Source organism: Pteropus vampyrus, unplaced genomic scaffold (assembly GCF_000151845.1).
Source record: "Pteropus vampyrus isolate Shadow unplaced genomic scaffold, Pvam_2.0 Scaffold135, whole genome shotgun sequence".
NCBI classification, from domain to species: Eukaryota; Metazoa; Chordata; class Mammalia; order Chiroptera; family Pteropodidae; genus Pteropus; species Pteropus vampyrus.
Window position 1 is genome coordinate 2,173,257 of NW_011888916.1, and position 22,266 is coordinate 2,195,522.

A 22,266-nucleotide genomic window follows, 5' to 3' on the forward strand; every position below is an offset into this window, starting at 1 on the left:
CCTTTGGTTTGTTGGTGTTATCAAACTGTTCTTTTATGTTGTTCAACTTAAAAAGGAGGCTTTAATTTGTGCATTTTTCCCTTTAGAGAAACTTTTATGGATTTACTTATTAAGTAACTGGCTTAGAACTTGGAAGTCTCCTTAGGTAATCAAGAACAAACTCAAGCCAAGGAGACCACATTTAAAAATTCTGTAGTATTTTAGTTGTACCAACTTTAATTCTTTCTACCTGTGAACCTGAGTAGCACATGCACAGATCCTTTCACTCTTTGTTTGTTGGAGATTAACAAGCCACATAGTTTCTCTGTCTATATTTCAGAAAAGCAGAGGTAACATAGTAATGTTAGGTTGTGGTTGTCAGATTTTCATTACTGTTTGAGGCCCTCAGGAATGTTTTAAAAAGCAGAGTTTAGAAATAGTTGGTATTAATTTTAAAAAATTCTTTAAGTTATTTTAAAGGTGTGATACTAAGATGATTTTGTTCAGGTGGCTCAGAAGTCCTGCCTTTGACCAGTAAGAGCAATGCTAGTAGTCTTTTTTATGTTAAAGGACATTAGTTGTAACAGATACATTCAAAAGAACCCAGACTAATGGAGGCTCTACCATTTTCGACACAAGGCTTCCAAGGCCACATGAGGCAAGTAATGGATCTTGTGGGAGGTTTTGATGGGCCAGGTCTGGAAGTAACTTTATCACTTCCACTCATATTTTACTGCCAGAATTCAGTCACAGGGCCATGCCTAACAGCTAGAAGGCTGGGAAATGTTATCTAGATGGAGGAAGGTGCCCAGGAGGAAGGTGAATCATGTTCGGTCAACATATAGCTAATCCCTGTCACAGGCCTCAAACTCCAATATAGTCTTCAGCTAGAACTATGTAGAAATCCTCTTTTTTGGGGGTGTAGACAGCCTGGAACCATATTCTTCTTTTATTCCTTGTAAGTCCACAGAGTTTTGGGTAATAACCATTTTGAAAGCAAGTAAAGAAAGGCCTTTTCCTAAGAATAGCTAGATCTGGAAAAGCTTGTTTTCCTCTGCCTCTGGCGGAGCTAGTCTCTGGCAACCCCCACACTCCTTCTGGTTTTGGTGACTAGTGAGCTCTGTCCTCAGGCTTTCTCACTTTGTCAATCCAGTCATGTGGAAGAGGAGAACAGCCAGAAGGAAGCCATAGAGATGCCTGAGGAAAAGGTGACTATCTCAGCTGTTTTCACTTGAATAGGCTCCTGGAAGGAAGTCTTGCCTTAGAGAGCCCACCTCCACATGTGCTTTGACTTTTTAAAGTATGGTAAAATACACTTAACATAAAGTTTACAATTAGTGACATTTAGTACATTTGAATGTTGTGCAACCATCACCACTATCTAGTTTCAGAACATTTTCATCACCCCAAAAGGAAATTTTTTCCTTCCCCCCGTTCCTGACAACCACTACTATTTTCTGTTATAATGAACTCTGAACATCTTATATAAATGGAATCATAGAATATGTGGCTTTTTATGTATGGCTTCTTTCACTTAGGGTAATGTTTTTGAGATTTACCCACATTGTAGCATATATCAGTACTTCATGTCATTTTATGGCTGAGTAATATTCTGTTGTATGGATATACCACATTTTGTTTATCCAGTTATCAATCGATGGGCATTTGAGTGTTCCTATCTTTTGTTGATTGGGATACGCTGCTGTGAATATTTGTGTACAAGTTTTTGTTTGAACGTCTGTTTTTCAGTTTGTGTGTGTGTGTGTGTGTGTGTGTGTGTGTGTGTAGAATTACTGGATCATATGGTAATTCTATGTTTAAGTTTTTGAGGAACTGCCAAACTTTTCCACAATGATTATATCACTGGGATTGTATCCCAATAGCAGTGTACAAGCATTACAGTTTGTCTATGACCTTGTTAATACATTATTTTCTATTTAAAAAAAATCATAGTTATCCTTATAGGTGTAAATGATAAATGATATCTCATAGTGCTTTTGATTTACATTTCCCTGTAAGCTAGTGATGTCGAGCATCTTTTTTATGTGCTTGTTGACCATTTGTATGTCTTCATCATAGAAATATCTATATAAGTTCTTTGTTTATTTTTAAGTTGGGTTGTTGAGTTTTGAGAGTTCTATATTTATTTTGGATACTGTACTCTTAACAGACATATGATTTGTATAGATATTTTCTCTCGTTTAGTGGATTGTCTTTCACTTTCTTATTGGTGTCATTTGATGTACAAAAGTTATTAATTTTGATGAAATATAATTTATCTACTTTTTATTTTGCCTGTGATTTCAGTGTCCTATCCAAGAGACCATTGCCAAATCCAAGGTCATGAAGATTTACCTCTATGTTTTCTTCTAAGAGTTTTATGGTTTTAGCTCTTTAGGTGTTTGATCCATTTTGAGCTAATTTTTGTATATGATATGAGGTGAAGATCTGTCTACCTTTATTCCTTTGAATTTGGCTATCCAGTTGTCCTAGGTGCTTCAACTTTTTAATTCCTGAGACTGTAGCCAAGTCACATGTGCCTACTCCAGTCAGAACCTTACTCCTTTTTGAGGATGGGTGTGAACTTCAGGGTTCATGGAATTACCTTGAAGGCTTGTTAAAGACAAGGATGGTTGGGGCCCCATGCCTAGAATTTCTTATTCAGTAGTACATTTTTTAACAAGTCCTCAGATGATGACGAAACTGATGTTGCTACTCTGGAGACCACACTTTGAGAATTACTGCTTTAGTCACCGTAATGTGAAAAAATAATCAGTATAGAGGTTTTATTTTGCTTAAGTTTATATCCCTAACATGCTAAACACTTGATTTCTTTAAATCTCTTATCAGCCCTATCAGGTAGGTAGTGTTATCCCCCTAACACAGATAAAAGAGTTAAGGTACAGAGGGGTTAAATAACTTATTCAAGGATCTCCAAGTCCTAGAGCCTTGACTCCACTATGTTCTTAAAAAGCTGAAGATGCTTTCATTTTAACTATCAAATTATTTTAGAGAGATAAAATGGGATTTATAGATTTGAAATTAAGATTAGATTTATATTTCTGTACTGTCATCAGCTTTGTGATTTTCGTGTAAAATCTCTGCCTTAGTTTTCTCTGCTAAATTTTATTTTCTACACATTAAAGCAAAAAAAAAAAAAATTTTTGTGCCTCTTTTTTGTTGTATTTTTTAAATGAAGGCTTTGAGTATCTTGAAAAAAGTATTTGACCTTGTATGTCTATATGTCTATATCATATAGAGGTCTTATAAAGATCTTATATATAAAGGTCTTAATGTTGCCACAATAAAAAAATTAAATTTCAACTCGATAATCATTTCCCACAATTTTAATTCTCACTTTATGTTTTAAAAAATGTTTAATTATGAAACATTACAAATTTACAGGAAAATACATTAGGCATCTACTTAGATTTCACAGATGTTTGCATTTTGCTTTAGATTTTATTTAAAGAAGTAAAATATCATAGGAATTGTTAACATCCCTTTCCCCACTGCCACTACCCCAGGAGGAAACCACACTGTCTTGAAGATGATGTGTATTAAAATGTTGCATTAGTGGAAAAAAAATCCATTGTGCAATATATTTATTCATAAGCAAAATGTAGCAGTATTTGTTTTAAAATTTTATATAAGTTATGTATTATTGTATGTATTCTTTTACTCTCACTTTTTTTCACTCAATGTTGTTTTTGAGAATTAAATGTATCATGGATCAGCAAACTTTCTGCAATGGGCCAGATGATAAATGTTTTAGGAGTGGACATACAGTCTTACAACTACTCAACTATATATTGTAGCATAATAGCTACAACATAAAACTATATGTAAGTGAATGAACTTGGCTGTGTTTCAGTAAAACTTTATATATAGACATTGAAATTGGAATTTTATATAATTTTTATATTCCTCACATTGAGACTATTTCATGAAGTATTGTTCCTTTGATTTGTCTTTCAACTATTTACAAAGCTAAAAACTATTTTTAGGTTCTTGGCTGAATAAAATATGCTATGGGTAAGATTTGTCCTGCTGCCGAAGTTTGCCAACATGGATCTACCTTAATACATTTAGATCAGTTTCATTAATTTCTAACTACTACGTAGCATTCTTTTGAATTAACAGATCCTTAGGTTATTTCCATTTTCCTTTTTATAGTGCTGCAGTAAATATTCTTGTGCTTATCTCCTTGTGAACATGTACAAGAGTTTCTCTTGGTGGATGTTATTGCCAAATTGCTTTCCACAGTGATTGTACCAATTTGTACTTTGACCAGTGATGTTTCCCTCTGTCCTTGCCAACCTTGGTTTTGTTACTTTTTGCTGGGTTTAAATAGCATCTTGGTGCTTTAAATCCTTTTTCTGATTATTAGTGAGGTTGAGGATCTTTTCATATATTTGTTGTTTATTTGTATTTTTTGTCTTCTTTGACTTTCTTATTAATGTGCTTTTTTGTTTTTCTTATGGACTGCTTCTTTTTATCTTTATTAATGTCATTTAAATATAATATGGAGAAAAGCATACTTTGGACTAGGTTTGAATTCTCTTAGTAGCTTAGTAGGTTTAAATGTGAAATGAAGATGAGAATGTTTATTTTGCAGTGCTGTTTTTATGGTTAAATCAAGATTTAAAATGCCTGGTTTGTATCGGGTCTCACTAAATGTTTTGTTTCTATGTTTTTTATTGTGCTCATTTTTTTTTCACTACTGTAACTATATGTGTAGCAGAATATTCCCTTTTGTAACAGGCTACTTGTTTTGTGATTTTTCTTCTTCCTTTCCTTTTTTCCTTTTTAATCTTTTTATTGCACAATGTAACAAGTACAGAAAAGCACTAAAAAAAAAAAAGCATAGCTTAATGAATTATTATAAGGTGAACATCCTTATTAACCATTACCCAGGTCAAGAAAAAGAATTTTGCCAGCCATTCTAGAAACTCCTCTCCTTGTGCCCCATCCCAATTATAACCCCTTCCTCCTTCCAAAAATAATTACTATCCTGACTTAAAAAGTCATTTCCTTGCATTTCTTTGTAAATTTGCATCTAAGATTTACAATTTAATCTTGCCCATTAAAAAAAGAACTAGATAGTCTCTTTTATTCTATAGGTTTCTCTTCCATCTTTTCCTTTTCCTTAAAATTTAAATGTTGAAAAACCCTGGGGCATTTGACCTGTAGAGTTTCCTACAGTCTATGCATACTTACAGTGTATTTCAAAATATTTCTGTGTCGTTTGTATTTCTTGCAAATTGTAGCTGGATATAGAAGCTTAATAGGTCTCAATTCCTTTGGCAAGATTACATGTGGTAGTGTATTCCTTCAACAGGAGACACATGATGTCTACTTTTTGATCTTCGATTATTGCAATTGTTAATGCTCAGTGCTGCGATTCACTAATTGGGGTTGCAAAATAGTGATCTAATTCTATCAGTTAATTTTCGTTTATTAGCTGGAATAACATTTTAAGGAGATGCTTTCCTTCAACTACTATTTGGTTCCCACTGGTATAGTTCATGTATGAAATACCTGATTCTTTCTTTTTATTTACCTAGTTTTTAAGATAATAAATTGGTTTCTTGTCATCTTCGGTACACCTACCAGTTATTTTTTTTTTAACCAGTGTGTAGTTATGCATTTAAATGTTTTTGATAGGTTTCAGCCCATATTTGTTGTGTTTTCTTGTACTAATTGAAGCTCAAATGGTCTTTTTAGGAAGAGCCTCTTCAGTTTGGTTCCTTGTATTTTTGACCCCATTCTAATAGTTTTGAGGTTTCTCTTGCTATCTTGTATGTCAAACTGTCACAAGCTTAGACCTGGAATTAGCTGTTTTCCCAAGAACTTCTGGTTTCTTTAAATGGGAAATGATATTTTAGGACACCTGAATCTAGAGCCTAAGGATACTCATTGCTATAAGATTGGTCATTGTTCCTACAACTTTTCAGTGGATAGTTGAGATATATATAAAATAAAACTACCTTGTCAATTAACAGCGATGCTCACAAAAGACTACAGAATTTTTGATTTTTTTAGAAAAAATTAAGTTTATTGGGGTAACATTGGTTAATACAATTATACAGTTTTCAGGTGTACATCATCATTTGACATCTGTATATTCTATTGTGTGTTTACCACCTAAAGTCTAGATTCCTTCACTACCATATATTTGATCTCCTTTACCCACTTCACCCTCCCCCTAAACCCTATATTTGACCCCCTTTACCCTGTCTACCTCCACTCTCCTCCCCCACCCCACTAGTAACCACTAGTCTATAGTACTCTGGTAACCACCAGCCTATAGTCCATGTCCATGAATCTCTGTTTGTTTGTCTTGCTCATTTGTTGCTTTTAGATTTATATCCCACATATAAGTGATATCATATGATTTTCAACTTTTTCTGTCTGGCTTATTTTGCTAAGCATGATTATCTCAAATTCCATCCATGCTGTCACAAATGGCAGTATTTCATCTCTTCTTATGGCTGAGTAATATTCCATTGTATATATGTACCACAGCTTCTTTAGCCAATCATTTATCGTAGGACACTTTGGTTGCTTCCATGTCCCAGCCACTGTGAATAATGCTGCTATGAACATCAGTGTGCAAATACCTTTTCGGATATGGGTCTTCAGGTCTTTGAGGTAAATACTCAATTGATCTACCATATGATCCAGGGATTGGTGGATCATATGGTAGATCAATTCTTAATTTTTTGAGGAACCTCCATACTGTTTTCCATACTGGCTATAGCAATTTGCAGTCCCACCAGCAGTGTATGAGGGTTCCTTTTTCTCCGTATCCCCTCCAACATTTGTTATTACTTGTTTTGTTGATTATAGCTATTCTAACAGGTGTGAGATGGTATCTCATTGCGGTTTTAATTTGTATTTCCCCAATAGCTAGCAATGTTGAGCGTCTTTTCAAATATTTGTTGGCTGTTGGTATGTCCTGTAGGGAGAAGTGTCTGTTCAAGTCCTCTGCCCATTTTTTGATTGGATCGTTTGTTTTTGTTGTTATTGAGTCGTATGAGTTTTTTGTATATTTTGGATTTTAGGCCCTTATCGGAGGTGTTGCTTGCAAATATATTTTCCCATTGAGATGGTTGTCTCTTTACCTTGTTGATGATTTATTTTACTGTGAGCAGGAGCTTTTTAGCTTAATGTAGTCCCATTCATTTATTTTTGCTTTTACTCTCCTTACCTTTGAGGTCAAATTAATAAAATCTTCTTTAAGTCCAAGGTCCCTGAGTTTAGTTCCTATGTTTTCTTCTATGCACTTTATTGTTCCAGGTCTTATGGTCAGGTCCTTAATCCATTTTGAGTTAATTTTGGTGTGTGGTGATAAACAACAGTCTAGTTTCATTCTTTTGCAGGTGGCTTTCCAGTTTTCCCAGCACCATTTATTGAAGAGGCTTTCCTTTCTCCACTGTATGTTTTTGGCTTCTTTGTCGAAAATTATTTGCCCATATATATGGGTTTACTTCTGTACTCTCGATTTTGTTCCGCTGGTCTGTGTCTGTTTTGCTGCGAATACCATGCCGTTTTGATTGCTGTCGCTTTGTAGTATAATTTGAAGTCGGGCAGAGTGATGCCTCCAGCCTCGTTCTTTTTCCTCAGGATGGCTTTGGCAATTCAGGGTCTTTTGTGCTTCCATACAAATCTGATTTTTTTTGTTCTATTTCTTTAAAAAAGGCTGATGGGATTTTGATGGAGATTGCATTAAATCTGTATAATGCTTTAGGTAATAAGTTCATTTTAACTATGTTGATTCTTCCAGTCCAAGAACACGGAATATCTTTTCACTTCTTTGTGTCTTCTTCGATTTCTTTTAATAAGGTCTTATAGTTTTCATTATATAGGTCCTTCACTTGTTTCATTAAATTTATTCCTAGGTGTTTTATTCTTTTTGTTGCAATTGCAAAAGGAATTATTTTTTCTACTTCTTTTTCTGACGCTTCATTATTAGAGTATAGAAAAGCTATAGATTTTTGAACGTTGATTTTGTATCCAGAGACTTTACTGTATCTGCTTATTGTTTCTGGTAGTGTTCTTGGAGTCTTTAGGGTTTTCTATACAGAGAATCATGTCATCCGCAAATAGTGACAGTTCGACTTCTTCGTTTCCTGTTCGGATGCCTTTTATATCTTTCTCTTGTCTGATTGCACTCGCTAGGACCTCCAATGTTATATTGAATAACAGTGGTGATAATGGACAGCCTTGCCTTGTTCTTAATCTTACAGAGGAGGTTTTTAGTTTTTCACCATTAAGTATAATGTTGGCTGGGGGTTTATCATATATGGCCTTTATTATGTTAAAGTATTTTCCTTCTATACCGATTTTGTTAAATATTTTGATCATGAATGGATGCTGTATCTTGTCGAAGGCTTTTTCTGCATCTAGTGATAGATCATATGATTCTTAGTTTTTAATTTGTTTATGTGGTGTATCACATTAATTGATTTCCGTATGTTGAACCATCCCTGTGCCTCTGGGATGAAGCCCACTTGATCTTTTTAATATGTTGCTGTATTCGGTTCACTAGAATCTTATTTAGGATTTTTGCATCTGTGTTCATAAGAGATATTGATCTGTAGTTTTCTTTTTTTGTGTTATCTTTACCAGGTTTTGGTATCAGAGTAAAATTGGCCTCATAAAATGATTTGGGAAGTATTGCCTCCTCTTTGAGTTTTTAGAAGAGTTTGAAGAGAGTAAGTATTAAATCTTCTTTGAATGTTTGGTAGAATTCACTGGTGAAGCCATCTGGTCCTGGGCTTCTACTTTTTGGTAGGGTTTTGATGATTGTTTCAATTTCCAGACTGCTGATCGGTCTATTTAGATTTTCCAGTTCTTCTTGATTCAATCTGGGAAAGTTGTATTTTTCTAAGTACTGGTCCGTTTCTTTTAGATTATTAAACTTGGTGTTATATACTTTTTCATAGTATTCTTGTATGATCCTTTGTATTTCTGCGAAGTCAGTCGTAATTTCCCCTCTTTCACCCCTGATTTTGTTTATTTGTGCCCTTTCTCTTTTTTCTTGAGTGAGTCTAGCCAGGGGTTTGTCAATTTTATTAACCTTCTCAAAGAACCAGCTCTTGGTTGCATTTATTTTTTCTGTTTTTTGTTTTGTTTTGTTTTGTTTTCAATTTCATTTATTTCTGCTCTAATTTTTATTATTTCTTTCCTTCTGCTGACTTTAGGCATCATTTGTTCTTCCTCTTCTAGTTTTAAAGATGAAGCGTCAGGTTGTTTATTTGGGCTTGTTCTTGTTTTTGGAGATAAGCCTGTAATAATATGAACTTTCCTCTTATGACTGCTTTTGCCATGTCCCAAATGTTTTGATATGTTGTACTATCATTATCATTTGTTTCTATGTATCTCTTGATCTCTCTTTTTATTTCTTCTCTGACCCAGTTATTCTTAAGTAGCATGTTGTTTAATCTCTATGTATTTCTGGTTCTTTCTGATTTCCTTCTGCAGTTGATCTCTAGTTTCAAAGCATTATGATCAGAGAATATGGTTGGTATGATTTCAACCCTCTTATATTTGTTGAGGCTATCTCTGTGTCCCAGTATGTGGTCGGTTCTTGAGAATGTTCCACGTGCTCTAGAGAAGAATGTCTAAGCAGTGTTTTGGGATGGAAGGCTCTGCAAATGTCAATTATGTTCAGTTGGTCTACTGTGTCATTTAAGGATGTTATTTCCGTATTGATTTTCTGTTTCGATGATCTGTCCATAACCGACAGTGGAGTATTTAGGTCCCCTACTACGATAATGTTTTGATCAGTTTCTCCCTTTAGTTATTTTAGTAATTGCTTTACATATTTCTAGGCCCCCTGATTGGGAGCATAGATTTTAATAAGTGTTATGTCTTCTTGGTGCATGATTCCTTTTATCATTATGAAGTGTCCCTCAGTATCTTTTTTTACCTTTTTTATTTTGAAGTCTATTTCTTTTGATATTAGTACTGATACTCCCGCTTTTCTTTGAATGCCATTTGCTTGGAATATCATTTTCCACCCTTTCACTTTGAATCTGTGTTTGTCTTTGGAACTGAGATGTGTCTCCTGGAGGCAGCATATGGTTGGGTTTTGTTTTTTGATCCATTCTGCAACTCTGTGCCTTTTTATTGGTGGGTTCGGTCCATTTACATTTAGGGCGATTATTGAAATATGAGGTCTTATAGCCATTTTATGTGTGTGATTTGCTTTTTTTTAACAGTAAGTAGTAGTTTTTAAATTTGATGAAATCTAATTTATAAATTTGGGTTTTATTAAACTTGTACTTTGTGTTTTATCTAAGAACTCCGCCTAACTCAAAGTTACAAAAATTTACTCTTGTATTTTCTTCTGATGTTTTATACTTTTAGGTTTTATAGCCGGATTCATGATCAATTGGGAGTTAATTTTTGTATATGTTGTGTTCTGTATACGTGAAGTATGGATTAAGGTTCATTTTTTTTGCATATGGAGATCAAGTCAAGGCTTTTTGATAGGGTTTAAGAGAATGGACTTTGATTACTGTGGCACCTGGATTTGACTCTTGGCAAAGTAGGAAGAATCTGCCACAAGGTATTCTAGTTACTTATTGGATTACCAATCATATGGGATAAGTCAACTCCTAATGAGAGTTAACCCAGGTTTTTAGCCTGATAGACAAGTTTTTAGTGTGTAGATTGCTGTTTTTAGCTGTGAATCCATTGCCTACTTTGAGTCTTATCCTTAATAGCATAGTAGTATAAGCACTGCATTAGTCTTATGGGTAAAGTTAGACTGAGATTTGCTTTGGTGTTATGGAGGAGGGAGATGGTTCTGAGCCAAAAGAGGGAGGACTCTGAAGACTCCCAGGGCAGAGGCAAAATAGCCACAACTCAGTACTCTGAATTAAAAGAGAAAGTGGTACTCTCTTAGAGTTGGAAGGAGCACATAGAGATTGTGTAGTAGGGCAATTTTCAACCTTTTAAAAATTTTATTTGACAGTTTAAATATACGTGGCATATGTTAGATACGTTATTGTTACAGTATTGCTACAATAGATAAATACAGGTTATGCATAATTTCTGGCATGCTCCCTGTCATTCTGCCTTTTAAAAATCTCACTTAAGAAAGAATGTTGTAATATAAGTGAATTGACTTTATTGTGTTTACCAAGAACCTGCTTTCATTTAATTAAGAAAGTAAATGTTGCAAATTTGAGTACTTTATTATCAATTTTAAATAATTTATAACACAAGCTTCACGGTTGATTAACATACCTGTGTGTTGGTGGCATCATATTGAAATATTTGATCTAGTCTGGTGGTTCTCAAATGTTAGTATACTTCAGGATCACCTGGAGGGCTTGTTAAAACATAAATTGCTGGTTCCTTCCCCAAGAATTTCTAATTTAGTAGATCTGGGGTGAGGCCTGAGAATTTGCATTTCTGCCAAGTTCACAGGTGAGGCTGCTGCTGCTGGTCTGGGGAAAATCTGCCTTAGGCCAACTTTCACCTTTTTCAATATTTCTACTGGCACAATCCATTTTTTTTTTAAGATGGCCTTAAAAAAATTCACTGTTAGACAGTTCTTCCTTCTAATTAACCCAACTTCTGTTATTTTCATCCAGTAGTTCTAATTCTGGCTTCTGAAGTAAAAAGTTTACTCTCTTAAAATGTGGGAAATAGCCCTCTTGTAGTTGAAGAGAGTTATTCATGTCTCCTTTGTCTTCTTTCTTTCAGGTTAAACATTTATAGTTCCCCAAATAGTTATTGGAAAAGTGCTGTAATTTTGGTTATACGAATATTTACTATTGCCATAGCCATGTTTTAAATGTAAACTTGTTTTTCTTTCCGTATTCTTGGCTTGATAAGCATACCACCCAAGTTAGAAACTTGGAAGTCATAGTAGGCTCCTTCCACTTTTTTAAGGTTAACTCTCTGTTTTGTTTAAGAATCATTTAATCAAAGAAACAATAGAAACCAAATTGATCGAGTTTGAGCAGAAAGGAAGAACTTATAAGGGTACAGAGGTATCCCATTGAACTTGCAAATGTAGTTTGGCTGGGCCTTGTAAGTGACTGGAAATGAGAACTAGAAAACTGCAAGAAGTTAGTAAGAAAGTTTTACTTCTCATAACATTTTTCTTTTTCTCTCGGTCTATTTGTGGTTCTGTCTTATTTGCTTCATTCTTCTATTCTGTTCCTTAACGACTTCTTGGGTGAATTCAGTAATGTTCTGCTATTTAAAAAAGTCCAGTCTAGTTGAGCAAAAGAAGCAAAACATCTAGCAGTTCATGCTAAATGATTCATATAAAGATTTTCATGTTATATAATCTATTCTGTTAGAAGCTTGGATAGTGGTTATCTTGGAGGATAGTAACTAGAAGGAAGCAGAGCAGTTTTCTGGGGTGCTTGGTTATGTCTTTTAAATAATCTTGATGCTGGTTATGTGGATATATTTAACTTGTGAAAATTCATTGAGTTATATATGCTTAGGTATGGGTACTTCCTTGAAATAAGCAATGAACTTCAGTAAAAGAAGACGTCCTACTTTAAAAATTAAATTTCACATTTAATTTAATTAATATTTTCTTTCTCTTGCAAGGTTTTGACAGGATTAAAGCTTGGAATAAGAAGGAGCATGATCTGCTTTCGTTTTTCCTGTCTGTTTTCTGGCTTCTTTTCTTTGGTATGTTATGTTAGAGAATAGAGAGATTGAAAAAGATAGGACTTTCTTTTAAGTGGTGCTGATGTAGTCCTCTATTACTTGTTGTTCCTTTCTGGCTGAGATTATTCATACAGTGTAGCAGGCATCCAGGCAAGTGCTGGGCTCTCTCATGTAGCTCATTTGTAAGTTATTTTTGGGATGAGACTGTTCCTCTGCATGTTTCTTTCATATAGGCCTTTTTGGTAGGTTACTAGTATTGTGCCCAAACCCTGCTTCCATTGTGTCTTCCTTAATGCATAGATATTATTTCATCCTTGACACACTAAATAGTGGGAATAGAGATTGCTCCCTTGCTGCCTTCTCTTTTTGCATTAACTATTGCTTCCAATTCTCCTTTCTCCCAGCTCACATCAATTGCTTTGATGATACAGTGCCTAAATATTCCCCTTTATCCTTTTATCCATTTACTACCAAATTAAAAAAAATACTTTTTTCTTTTGTTATTTTTCTTCATCAACTTCACTCTTCTCTTTATGCCTGAGTATTTGTAAATTATATTCTAGATAGCCAGCACCAACCAATATTAGTACTTTACTATGTTTGTAAACTCACCAATCACAGTATATGACCTTAGAGGTTTTTAAAAAATCTTTTCTCGAGGTAGACATTTTTCCATTTTTTTTTCCCCTGTTACTTTTAGTATTGCCATGGTTGCAGTTATTTGAGTCTTGTTTTTCAAATGGCTGGTGACATAGTTTTCAGTTATTTTTCCTTATGTTTCTCATTTGTCTTTGTATTGTCCAGAGCAGTTTGATGTGCTACTTATCCTGTTTATTGCAGCTTCCATCATTGAAATATAAGAGATATGCCTCATTTGCCTTTTTTTTCCAAAATAGTTTCTCATTTAATGCTGTTAATTGGGTGGATTTGCTTCAGAATATCTGAATCTTGATATGTTGACATCCTTACTGAGTGAGGAGGGAGAGGTGTTGGAATATGATGGGCTAGACTAAAAGGTAAAGGAAAGGCACTGTCAGTGTTTCATGTTGTCTATTTTTTTCATGGTGCTTTTATACTTTTTCATTGAAAACGTATTTAACTCTTATAGACAAATAAAGGAAGCTCTAAACTTTATTTTAGTATTAATTGAATGTTAGAGGTATTTCTAACTTTGTATAACAGATAAAGGAAGGCGTATTATTTGTGAGTTTTTAAAAACTAAAATATGCACTTTATTTTTTAAAGTTTTCATAACATTTATTCACTTAATTGAAGAAATTATTTAAATTTTAAAATATGTTTTTCTTTACTGGATATAGGAAGAGTGTGAATAAAAGGAGAAAAGTAAATAAACATAACTATATGTGTACTCATTATGAATACATTTTATCAAAATGTCTTATTGTGTCACCTTGTGAGCCTCCTTCCCTGTTTTTCCTTTGGCATTTTATAATCAATGTCCCTCATCTTTCATAGCATACCCAAACAGCTTCTACTAAGAAATACGTTTCTGGCTATTGAGTAGGAAATATAAAATGTTGCCACTTTTTAACTGTAATGAATGTTGTAGAGATATTTAGTATAAAATTCTTATACACTTTCAGAAAAGACGTTAAAGACTTTTATTATTTTCTCTTTAAAGGATGCGATAAGTGGACTTAGTCCCCTGCTATTCAGGAAGCTCAGTAATCCTGACATATTTTCATCCACTGGAAAAACTAAACTTCAACGACAACTTAGTCAGGATGACTGTAAGTTACGGAGAGGAAGCCTGGCTAGTTCTTTGTCAGGTAAGTATCTAATTTTGTTTTTTTAAGAAATGTGGGACTGTGTTGTCAATATTTAAAAGCATTTTGACAGCTTCTTCTCTGGAGCTAAGGCTGTCTTCCACTCTTTACTCCTTCTTTGTGGCAATGCTAACCTCCCGAATCAGCTAATATTTCTTGGTCAATCACTGTCACTGGTTATTCCCTTTCAATCTGACTTTTGCTTTCTGCTTACTTCTGTAGACTTCACATCCTTTGCTTCTTTTGGTTTTCTGTTTTTTTTTTTTCTTCTCCCATTTCAAAAATCCATTCCAGTGCCTATAGTATCTCCCTATCTCCTCCAAAGAAAAATCTAAAAAAATTCGGAGGGAAAAATTACACAAGGAAGTCATGGTCCAAATAAGAAGAAATTAAAATATGGTGTAATTTTAAGCAATCAATAGAGTATGAAAAAAGAATCCATTTGACCTCTGCTAAACATATTAGATCAGTAGAGAAGAAAATGTGATCCTTCTATACTCCTTTGCTTAATAGTAAACAATTTTCATTTTTGTTTTACTTTTGTCCCTTTTCAGGGCTATTCCCTTGGTTTTATCTTCTCATTTTTTGGAAATTTTTATTTTGTGAGAAATATATTTAATCATAAAGAGCCATTTCTTTTAAAAATCTTTTTCGCTCTTTTTTAAAAAAAAATTTTAAAATTTAGTTTCAAGTATACAGTATATTGGTTAGACATCTATATAGTTTATAAAACCGTCCCCTCCATTGCACCCTCCCCCCCGACCCTTCACCTAGCCAACGTATTAATGCTAACTGCATACCCTATGCTGTGCTCCCCATCCCTGTGACCATCCATCAGCTACTAATTTGTACTTCTTTAGCCTTCACCCCATTCTTCTAGCCCCCCAAACTCCTCTCCCCTCTGTCCGTCACCAAATTGTCCATTTGTGAGTCTGTTTTTGATTAGTTTGTTTTTTTTATTCCTTAGATTCAGCATATAAGTGAAATCATTTAGTGTTTATCTTTCTCTTTCTGACTTAAACACCTTCTAGGTCTATCAAAGCAATATTTTTTTCCATCCCCTTCCTTTTCGTATGTAGGGGTCTCGTTTTCTTATCCTTTCAGCCACTCTATCTTTTAGTTGGAGCTCTTAATTCTTTTCCATTTAAGATATTTATTGATAGGAATGTAGTTGTTACCATTCTTTATTCCTGTTTTTGATACATGTGTTTTCTTCTTAAAGAAGTCCCTCCAACATTTCTTGTAATATTGGCTTGGTGGTGATAAATTCCTTTAGCTTATTTTTGTTTGGGAAGCTCTTTACCTGTCCTTCAACTCTAAATGATAGCTTTGCTGGATAAATTATTCTTGGTTGTATATCCTGGGTCTTCATCCTTTAAATATTTTTTACCAAGCCTTTCTGTCTTGCATAGTTTCTTTTGAGAATTCGGCTGCCAGTATTATGGGTGTTCCCTTGTAGGTAATTATTTGTTTTTCTCTTGTTGCTTTTAATATTCTTTCTTTGTATTTAAACTTTGGAATTTTAATTCTGATGTGTCTGGGTGTAGGCCTCTTTGAATCCCTGATTTTTGGAATTCTCTGAGCTTCTTGGGGTTTTATGTCCATTTCCTTTACCAGGTTAGGGAAGTTTTCCATCATTATTTCTTCAAACAGCCATTCAACATCTTGATTTTCTTCAGTTATGCCGATCAGATGAATATTTGGAGCCTTAATAGTGTCCCATATCCTCAAATTATTTTTATAGTCTTTGCATCTTTTTTCTTGCCATTCCGATTGAGTATCCTGATTGGCTTTCCTGTCTTCTAGATAGGGCATTTGATCCTCTTCTTTATTCACTTTGTTTATTCCTTTGTTTATTCTACTTAATATACCTCTCATCTCAGATAATGTGTTCTTTGTTTCAGACTGGGTCCCTTTTATAATTTCCACTTCCATTTTTATGTTTTTTATCTCTTTGTTGAAGTTCTCACTGAATTTATCTATACTTCCCAAGAGTTCATTGAGCATATTTATAACCAGTGTCTTGAACTCTGCATCTGTTAGATTACTTGACTCCATTATATCTGGATCTTTGTTCTGTTCTCTTACATGGTTTCTGCTTCTTTGTCTTCCCATTTTGGCTATCTTTCTGTGTCTGTTTCTATGTATTAAGCAAAGTTCCTAAGTCTCCCGATCTTACTAGTGTGGATTTGTGAAGTAGGTGTCCAGGGGCACAGTCCTAGGAGGGGTGCAGCTGCAGGTCAGACTTAGCCCCAGCCTGTGACCCTCTGGGGCCACCTGTTAAGACTCAGCAAGCAATCCACAGATACTGTGCTTATAGTTGCCTCAAAAGGTCACACCAGAAACCGAGGCCAGCTGCCTCCACCAGTGTGAGTCTCAGCAAGGAGCGCCTGACTTGCTGAGGATACACCTGGATGTGGCTAGGCTGGAGCCACAAGCTGGGGGAGGCAGGGTTTCAGGGAATCCTCTGGGTGGAGCGAGCTCTTTTATCCAGTTTGATAACGTCAGGGTTAAGGCTGCTCTGTGTCCAGTACACTGGGAGGGAGGAGGGCTCAACAGGAAACAAAGGATATCGCCGACACTTCTGTACCCAATGAGTCTTGCCTCGGCTCTCACTTCGACAATGTCTCCCTGTAAGTCCCTGGTGCCCCTGTGTGCAGCCAAATTGGCACTGGTACTTAGAGCAAGGCGGTCCATCACTGTGACAATCTGCTCGTGGATGCGGCCTCTTTAAGAGGAGTCTGCCGTTGCCGCAGCCTCTGTCTCACTCAGCTGCTAGGACCAGGCAGCCCCGCGTCCTCGCCATCTTACCTTCTGCCATTGCAGGGTGTTTTCTTGGACTTCTCCCTAGTTGTATGCCTTGTTCCTCTAGATCCCAGGTGATTTTTCCTTGTTGCTGCTCCTTGTTTCTGTCATTACTTTGATTTGGTCGCCAGCGGGATTCTTCTTTTAAATATGTGTTTATCTTCTAATTCTCTGTGAGTAAATAGAGTTTTGATTTTTGGATTAAAAACTTTTTTTTTTAAGTTTTCTTTTGTTTCTGAATCAACTCTTTTTTCTTTTGCGCACCTAACAATGAGAATTCATTGCTTTGCTCTGAGATGCTATATCACTTCTATCCTATGAAGTAGTGGCCTGGCTGCTGGGTGGTACAGTGTGTGAATATGATTGTTTGGCTGTTCTGACTTTAGCTTTTCAGTTAATCTGATTTCAGCCTTATGTCTTACTTTAAGTTCTCTTAGGTATTTTGCATTTCTGAGTACTGAACTTACCTGAGATTTTGCAGGGCAGTCTGATAACCCATTTAACTGCAACCTCTTCTATGCTTATGATACCTTGTGTCTTTCTTTGTCTAGTTCCACAGGTTATGATTCACCTGTTTGCTTTAGATTTTCCCAGCAATAATTTGTTCATCCCTTAAGAGGCTCTCACATCCCCTCACTGGCTCTTGCATCCCCTCGTTCTCATTATAGCCTTTGTTTGTTTATTTGTTACTTATTTATTCTCATTTTAATAGTTTCCTGTGGGACAAAAGATAAAAAGTATATGCTCAGTCAGCCATCTCTAACTGGGAATATTTTATACAGTAGCTCTCGAATCATTGTAAGAATATTAATTAGAATTTTAAAGTTTTCTTTTTTTCTGAATTATTTGTTTACCAGAGGGTTAGTTGCTCCATTTGTGCATATTTTTCTTTGTTTTATGTTGTTTGTTTTCCTCAAATTCTTGGCAGTCCTTGGTACACTTCAAGCAAGCCCTGACTAGTATATGTTCAAATGGGTGTCTTCTGAAGTTGTGTAAGCCTTTTCATCTGGCAGACCTTTATTTTGAAGAAAGATAGAGATATGATACTAGCCTTTATATATGTGGATAGGTAAGTTAACAAGCTAGCTTTCTTTTGGCATATATCGATAAGGAGAAGCCAGATCAACTAGAGAATTTGGCAACATTTGCAGAAGGAAGGGAAGAAAGCATGTGGGCTCTACTCTGGGCTTGTGAAAGTTTTGAGTAGAGCACCATTATTTTGTGCGTGTGCATGTGGAGGGTATGGAAAGACTTCTCAATTAAGCATACATTTGAGAGCAGACATGAAAGATAACTAGATTTTCAAAAAATATTGTATATTTCTGATTAAAAAAGTAAAATGTGCTAGTTAGAAAGATTTGAATTCAAAAACATGCATTATGCAAGTGAAAAGTCCTCAATCTTTACTTTCTTGTTTCCCTCCTTCCAAATCACTTACGTATACTATATTTAAATATACATTAAACATTTATATAAATATATACAAACTTTTTATTTTAAAAATAAAAAATAGAATTATATGGTACATACTTCCTTTCTGCTTTTTTCGCTCAATAGGAAATGTTGAACATTTTTCTCGATTATATGTTGAGCTGCTTCAATATTTTCGATGGGTTCAGTATTTCATTATGTGAAGATATTATAATTTCTTTAACTTGTAGTGAACATTTATTTCTAGTTTTATTATGGTGAGTGTTGATAAGGTAAACATTCTGGTCTTTTTTTTTTAATACTGCATTTCTATAAGTGGAATGTTCAGTCCAAACATATTAAAGTTAAAATACCCTCCAAATAAGTTTAAAGTTAATATGTTTTAACTTTAAACATATTAAAGTTAAAATACCCTCCAAATAAGTTTAAAGTTAATATGTTTTAACTTTAAACATATTAAAATTAAAATACCCTCCAAATAAGTTTCATCACATTTTGTTTACAATAAAAGGGTGTGTATGTAGTAGCAGAACCAAAACCAAAACATCATTTTGCTCATACCTTTTTTATGTGTGTATTTCCATGACAAATAGGCTTTTGCTAGGAAGAGGGCAGTTTTTCAAGTGAATTGGATGATTAAGATAAAGCCAGGTGAAAGTGTAGGGCATGATATTGAAGTTCAGTGAGTGAATGGATATGCAAGAGTAGAAGGTGATGAGGCTAGGAAGATAATCTGGATTTATGGAGAATCCTTTTAGTATTTTAGAAGTTTGGTTTAATTCTTTAAACAATAGGGACTCATCAGAAGTTTTTGAGGAAGGGAGTAACATTACCACATTTGTTTTGGTTAGATCACTAGCAGCAGTGTGAAGAATGGTGTGAGGGAAGTGGTTGAAATAAGAATTGCACTTCAGTTTGAAAGCCATTGCAATTCTAGATACTCAGTCTTTACAAGTGACTTTCTTGTAGTCTTTCAATGGGATTAAGGCAGTCAGTCCTGGCTTGAACACATGAAGTCTTGTGGGAGCAGTAGTGATTTAGACAGTGCTTGTCTTCTGAAAACCTAAGGGCCAAATTTGTCTAAGAGGGTCTGTTAGCTCCACTCATGTTGCATTGAGTTGGTGAGAAACTAGTAGGATGAAAGAGACTAGAAAACTCCTAGATGCTAGATTGAGTATCAGGTTGGAATTTTTAAAGGGCTACAGATTCTAAAATGGATGTGGAAGAACTTCAATTTGTTTTGAATCAATATACTTTTATCCACTTGATATTGTATTTTTTTAATTTGTTAATTAATAAATAATTACAAATATTTTCAAACTTTGTGTTTGAAGGTAAGCAGCTGCTCCCCTTGTCCAGCAGTGTACATAGCAGTGTGGGACAGGTGACTTGGCAGTCTTCAGGAGAAGCATCAAACCTGGTTCGAATGAGGAACCAGTCCCTTGGACAGTCTGCGCCTTCTCTTACTGCTGGCTTGGTAAGTATTAGTAAAGATGGTCTCTTGCTTTATGAACAAATCCTTGATTGTCATTTGCCATTGTTACATCTATTGTTTTCCTTTTTAAGATTTGGATAGTTTTATTTCTCAAAGTGAAGTATAGAAAAAGAATGGAGGAGTTTAATTGAATATATTCTGATTGTTTGCTTATGCTGTTACTGGTGCTGAGAGTTATGAAAAAGATTCAGTTATTTTAATGAATAAATTTCTTGAGAAGAGCTTTCTTATAGAATCTTGTGAAGTCACGTTGCTTCTGTGTACAGCTCTGTGGTATACATATTTAGTACATGAGGATAGAGAACCTGTTTTGTACATAGTGGGCACTTCACTATGTGTTAGATAAAAAAATGAACATTTTCATTATCTAGGCTTCGTGTGATAGGACCTAACAAAGGTCAAGCTGTGTAGTCTGGGCAGATTGTTTTCTGCCTTTGACTGCATCTTGTATCCTTTTACCCTCAGTAGCTCTGTCTCTTCACTTAAGGTACCCATTGACTTTCTGCTAATCTAACACTCTTCTTTCTATCCATAGAGCAAGGCACACTAGTAATTTTCAGGATACAATAACAGAAACTTGTTTCTATAAAAATATTATCTCATCTACTTTTTGGGATTATAAATCTTTTGAGTTGGCACATAGAGAATAGAAAGTCTTGTTTATTTGTCCATTCTGGAAAGTGGGGTTAGGGGAAAAAGTCTTCTTACAACAGATGGGAAGTTAACTTTTGGACCAAAACATTTTCTCATAAGACCTGAAGTTTGTGACTCAGGATCATTTGTGAAATTTTCCCCTTCCCCATCTTTTTATTTTGAAAATTTTAAACCTCCAGGAAAGTGGAAAGAATGGTACAATGAATACCCATATAAGCTTACTTAGATTGACCAATTTGGTTGTAACTTTATTTTTTCCACATTTGTTTTATCTGTGTATATATAAATATTTTTTTTTCCTAAAACATTTAAAAGCAAGTTACAGACATTGCAATGCCTCACCCTTAAGTATTTCTCCTAAGATCAAGGGCAGTCTCCTAAATAACCACAGTATGTGATCAGATCCAAAAGTTTAATTTCAGTTTAATAATAGCATTTAACATAGGGACAGTATTCAAATTTTTCCACTTGTTCTCAACATGTCTGTTAAGGTTCCATCTCTCCTTCCTTTAACCTCTAGAACTTAAAAAAATATATATGTATGTGTATGTGTGTGTGTGTGTGTGTATATACATATATATATGTATGTATGTATGTATACACACACACACACACACACACACACACACACACACACACACACACACACACACATTCATAGCTTCCATGTACTATCATAGAGATTTTGATGTAGTGGGTCTAGGGTGAGTGATCTCAGGCATTTCTATGTTCTTTAAGGCATTATATGGGATTCTAACATGCACACTTTTTAGAACTACTTCCAGTAAGGTAAAGCTGAATATTTCATTTTAAAGTTGCAGAGGGAACACCTGAATTGAGGTTGCTGGAGTCCTAGCCTATACAAACTGAAGTAGAGTATTCCTAAATTATTTTTTAAAAAGAAACTGATTGAGATATAATTCACACATGATGCATACAATTCGCCCACTTAAACTGTATGATTCAGTGACTTTTGGAACATTCACGGATACCTGCAGCCATCCTGGTAGTCAATTTTAGAACATTTTTATCACTTCCGAAAGAATCCCTGTACCCTTTATCTGTTGCCTTCTTATCCTTCCACCCCATTCCCTCCTACCCTGCCCTATGTAACCACTAATCTACTTTCTGCTAAGATAGATTTGCCTATTCTGTACATTTCATATAAATTGAATCATATAATATGTGGCTTATTATGTCTGTCTTCTTTCACTTAGCAGGATGTTTTCAAGGTCCATTCATGTTGTAGCCTGTATCAGTACTTCCATTCCTTTTTATTGCCGAATAGTATTCTATTGTATGGATAGACTACATTTTTTCTGTTTCTCAGTTTGATGCACATTTGGGTTGTTTCTGTTTTCTGACTATTATGAATAATGCTTCTATGAACATTTGTTTACAAATTTTCATGTGGGCATGTTTTAATTTTTCTTGTGTGTATACCTAGGAGTAGAATTGCTGAGT

The 22,266-nt window shown here is 34.8% G+C and overlaps 1 protein-coding gene across 4 annotated transcripts in view; it reads left to right on the forward strand.

Annotated features, from left to right (window-relative positions):
- The window catches only part of MAST2 (microtubule associated serine/threonine kinase 2), a 177,926-nt gene that overhangs the window by 11,070 nt on the left and 144,590 nt on the right, over positions 1-22,266 (forward strand). For all 4 annotated transcript variants that reach the window (XM_023534963.1, XM_023534961.1, XM_011367608.2 and 1 more), the window contains exons 2-3: positions 14,273-14,420; positions 19,988-20,130. In XM_023534963.1, coding sequence (XP_023390731.1) covers positions 14,273-14,420; positions 19,988-20,130 — 291 coding nt within the window. The remainder of the gene's footprint in view (positions 1-14,272; positions 14,421-19,987; positions 20,131-22,266) is intronic.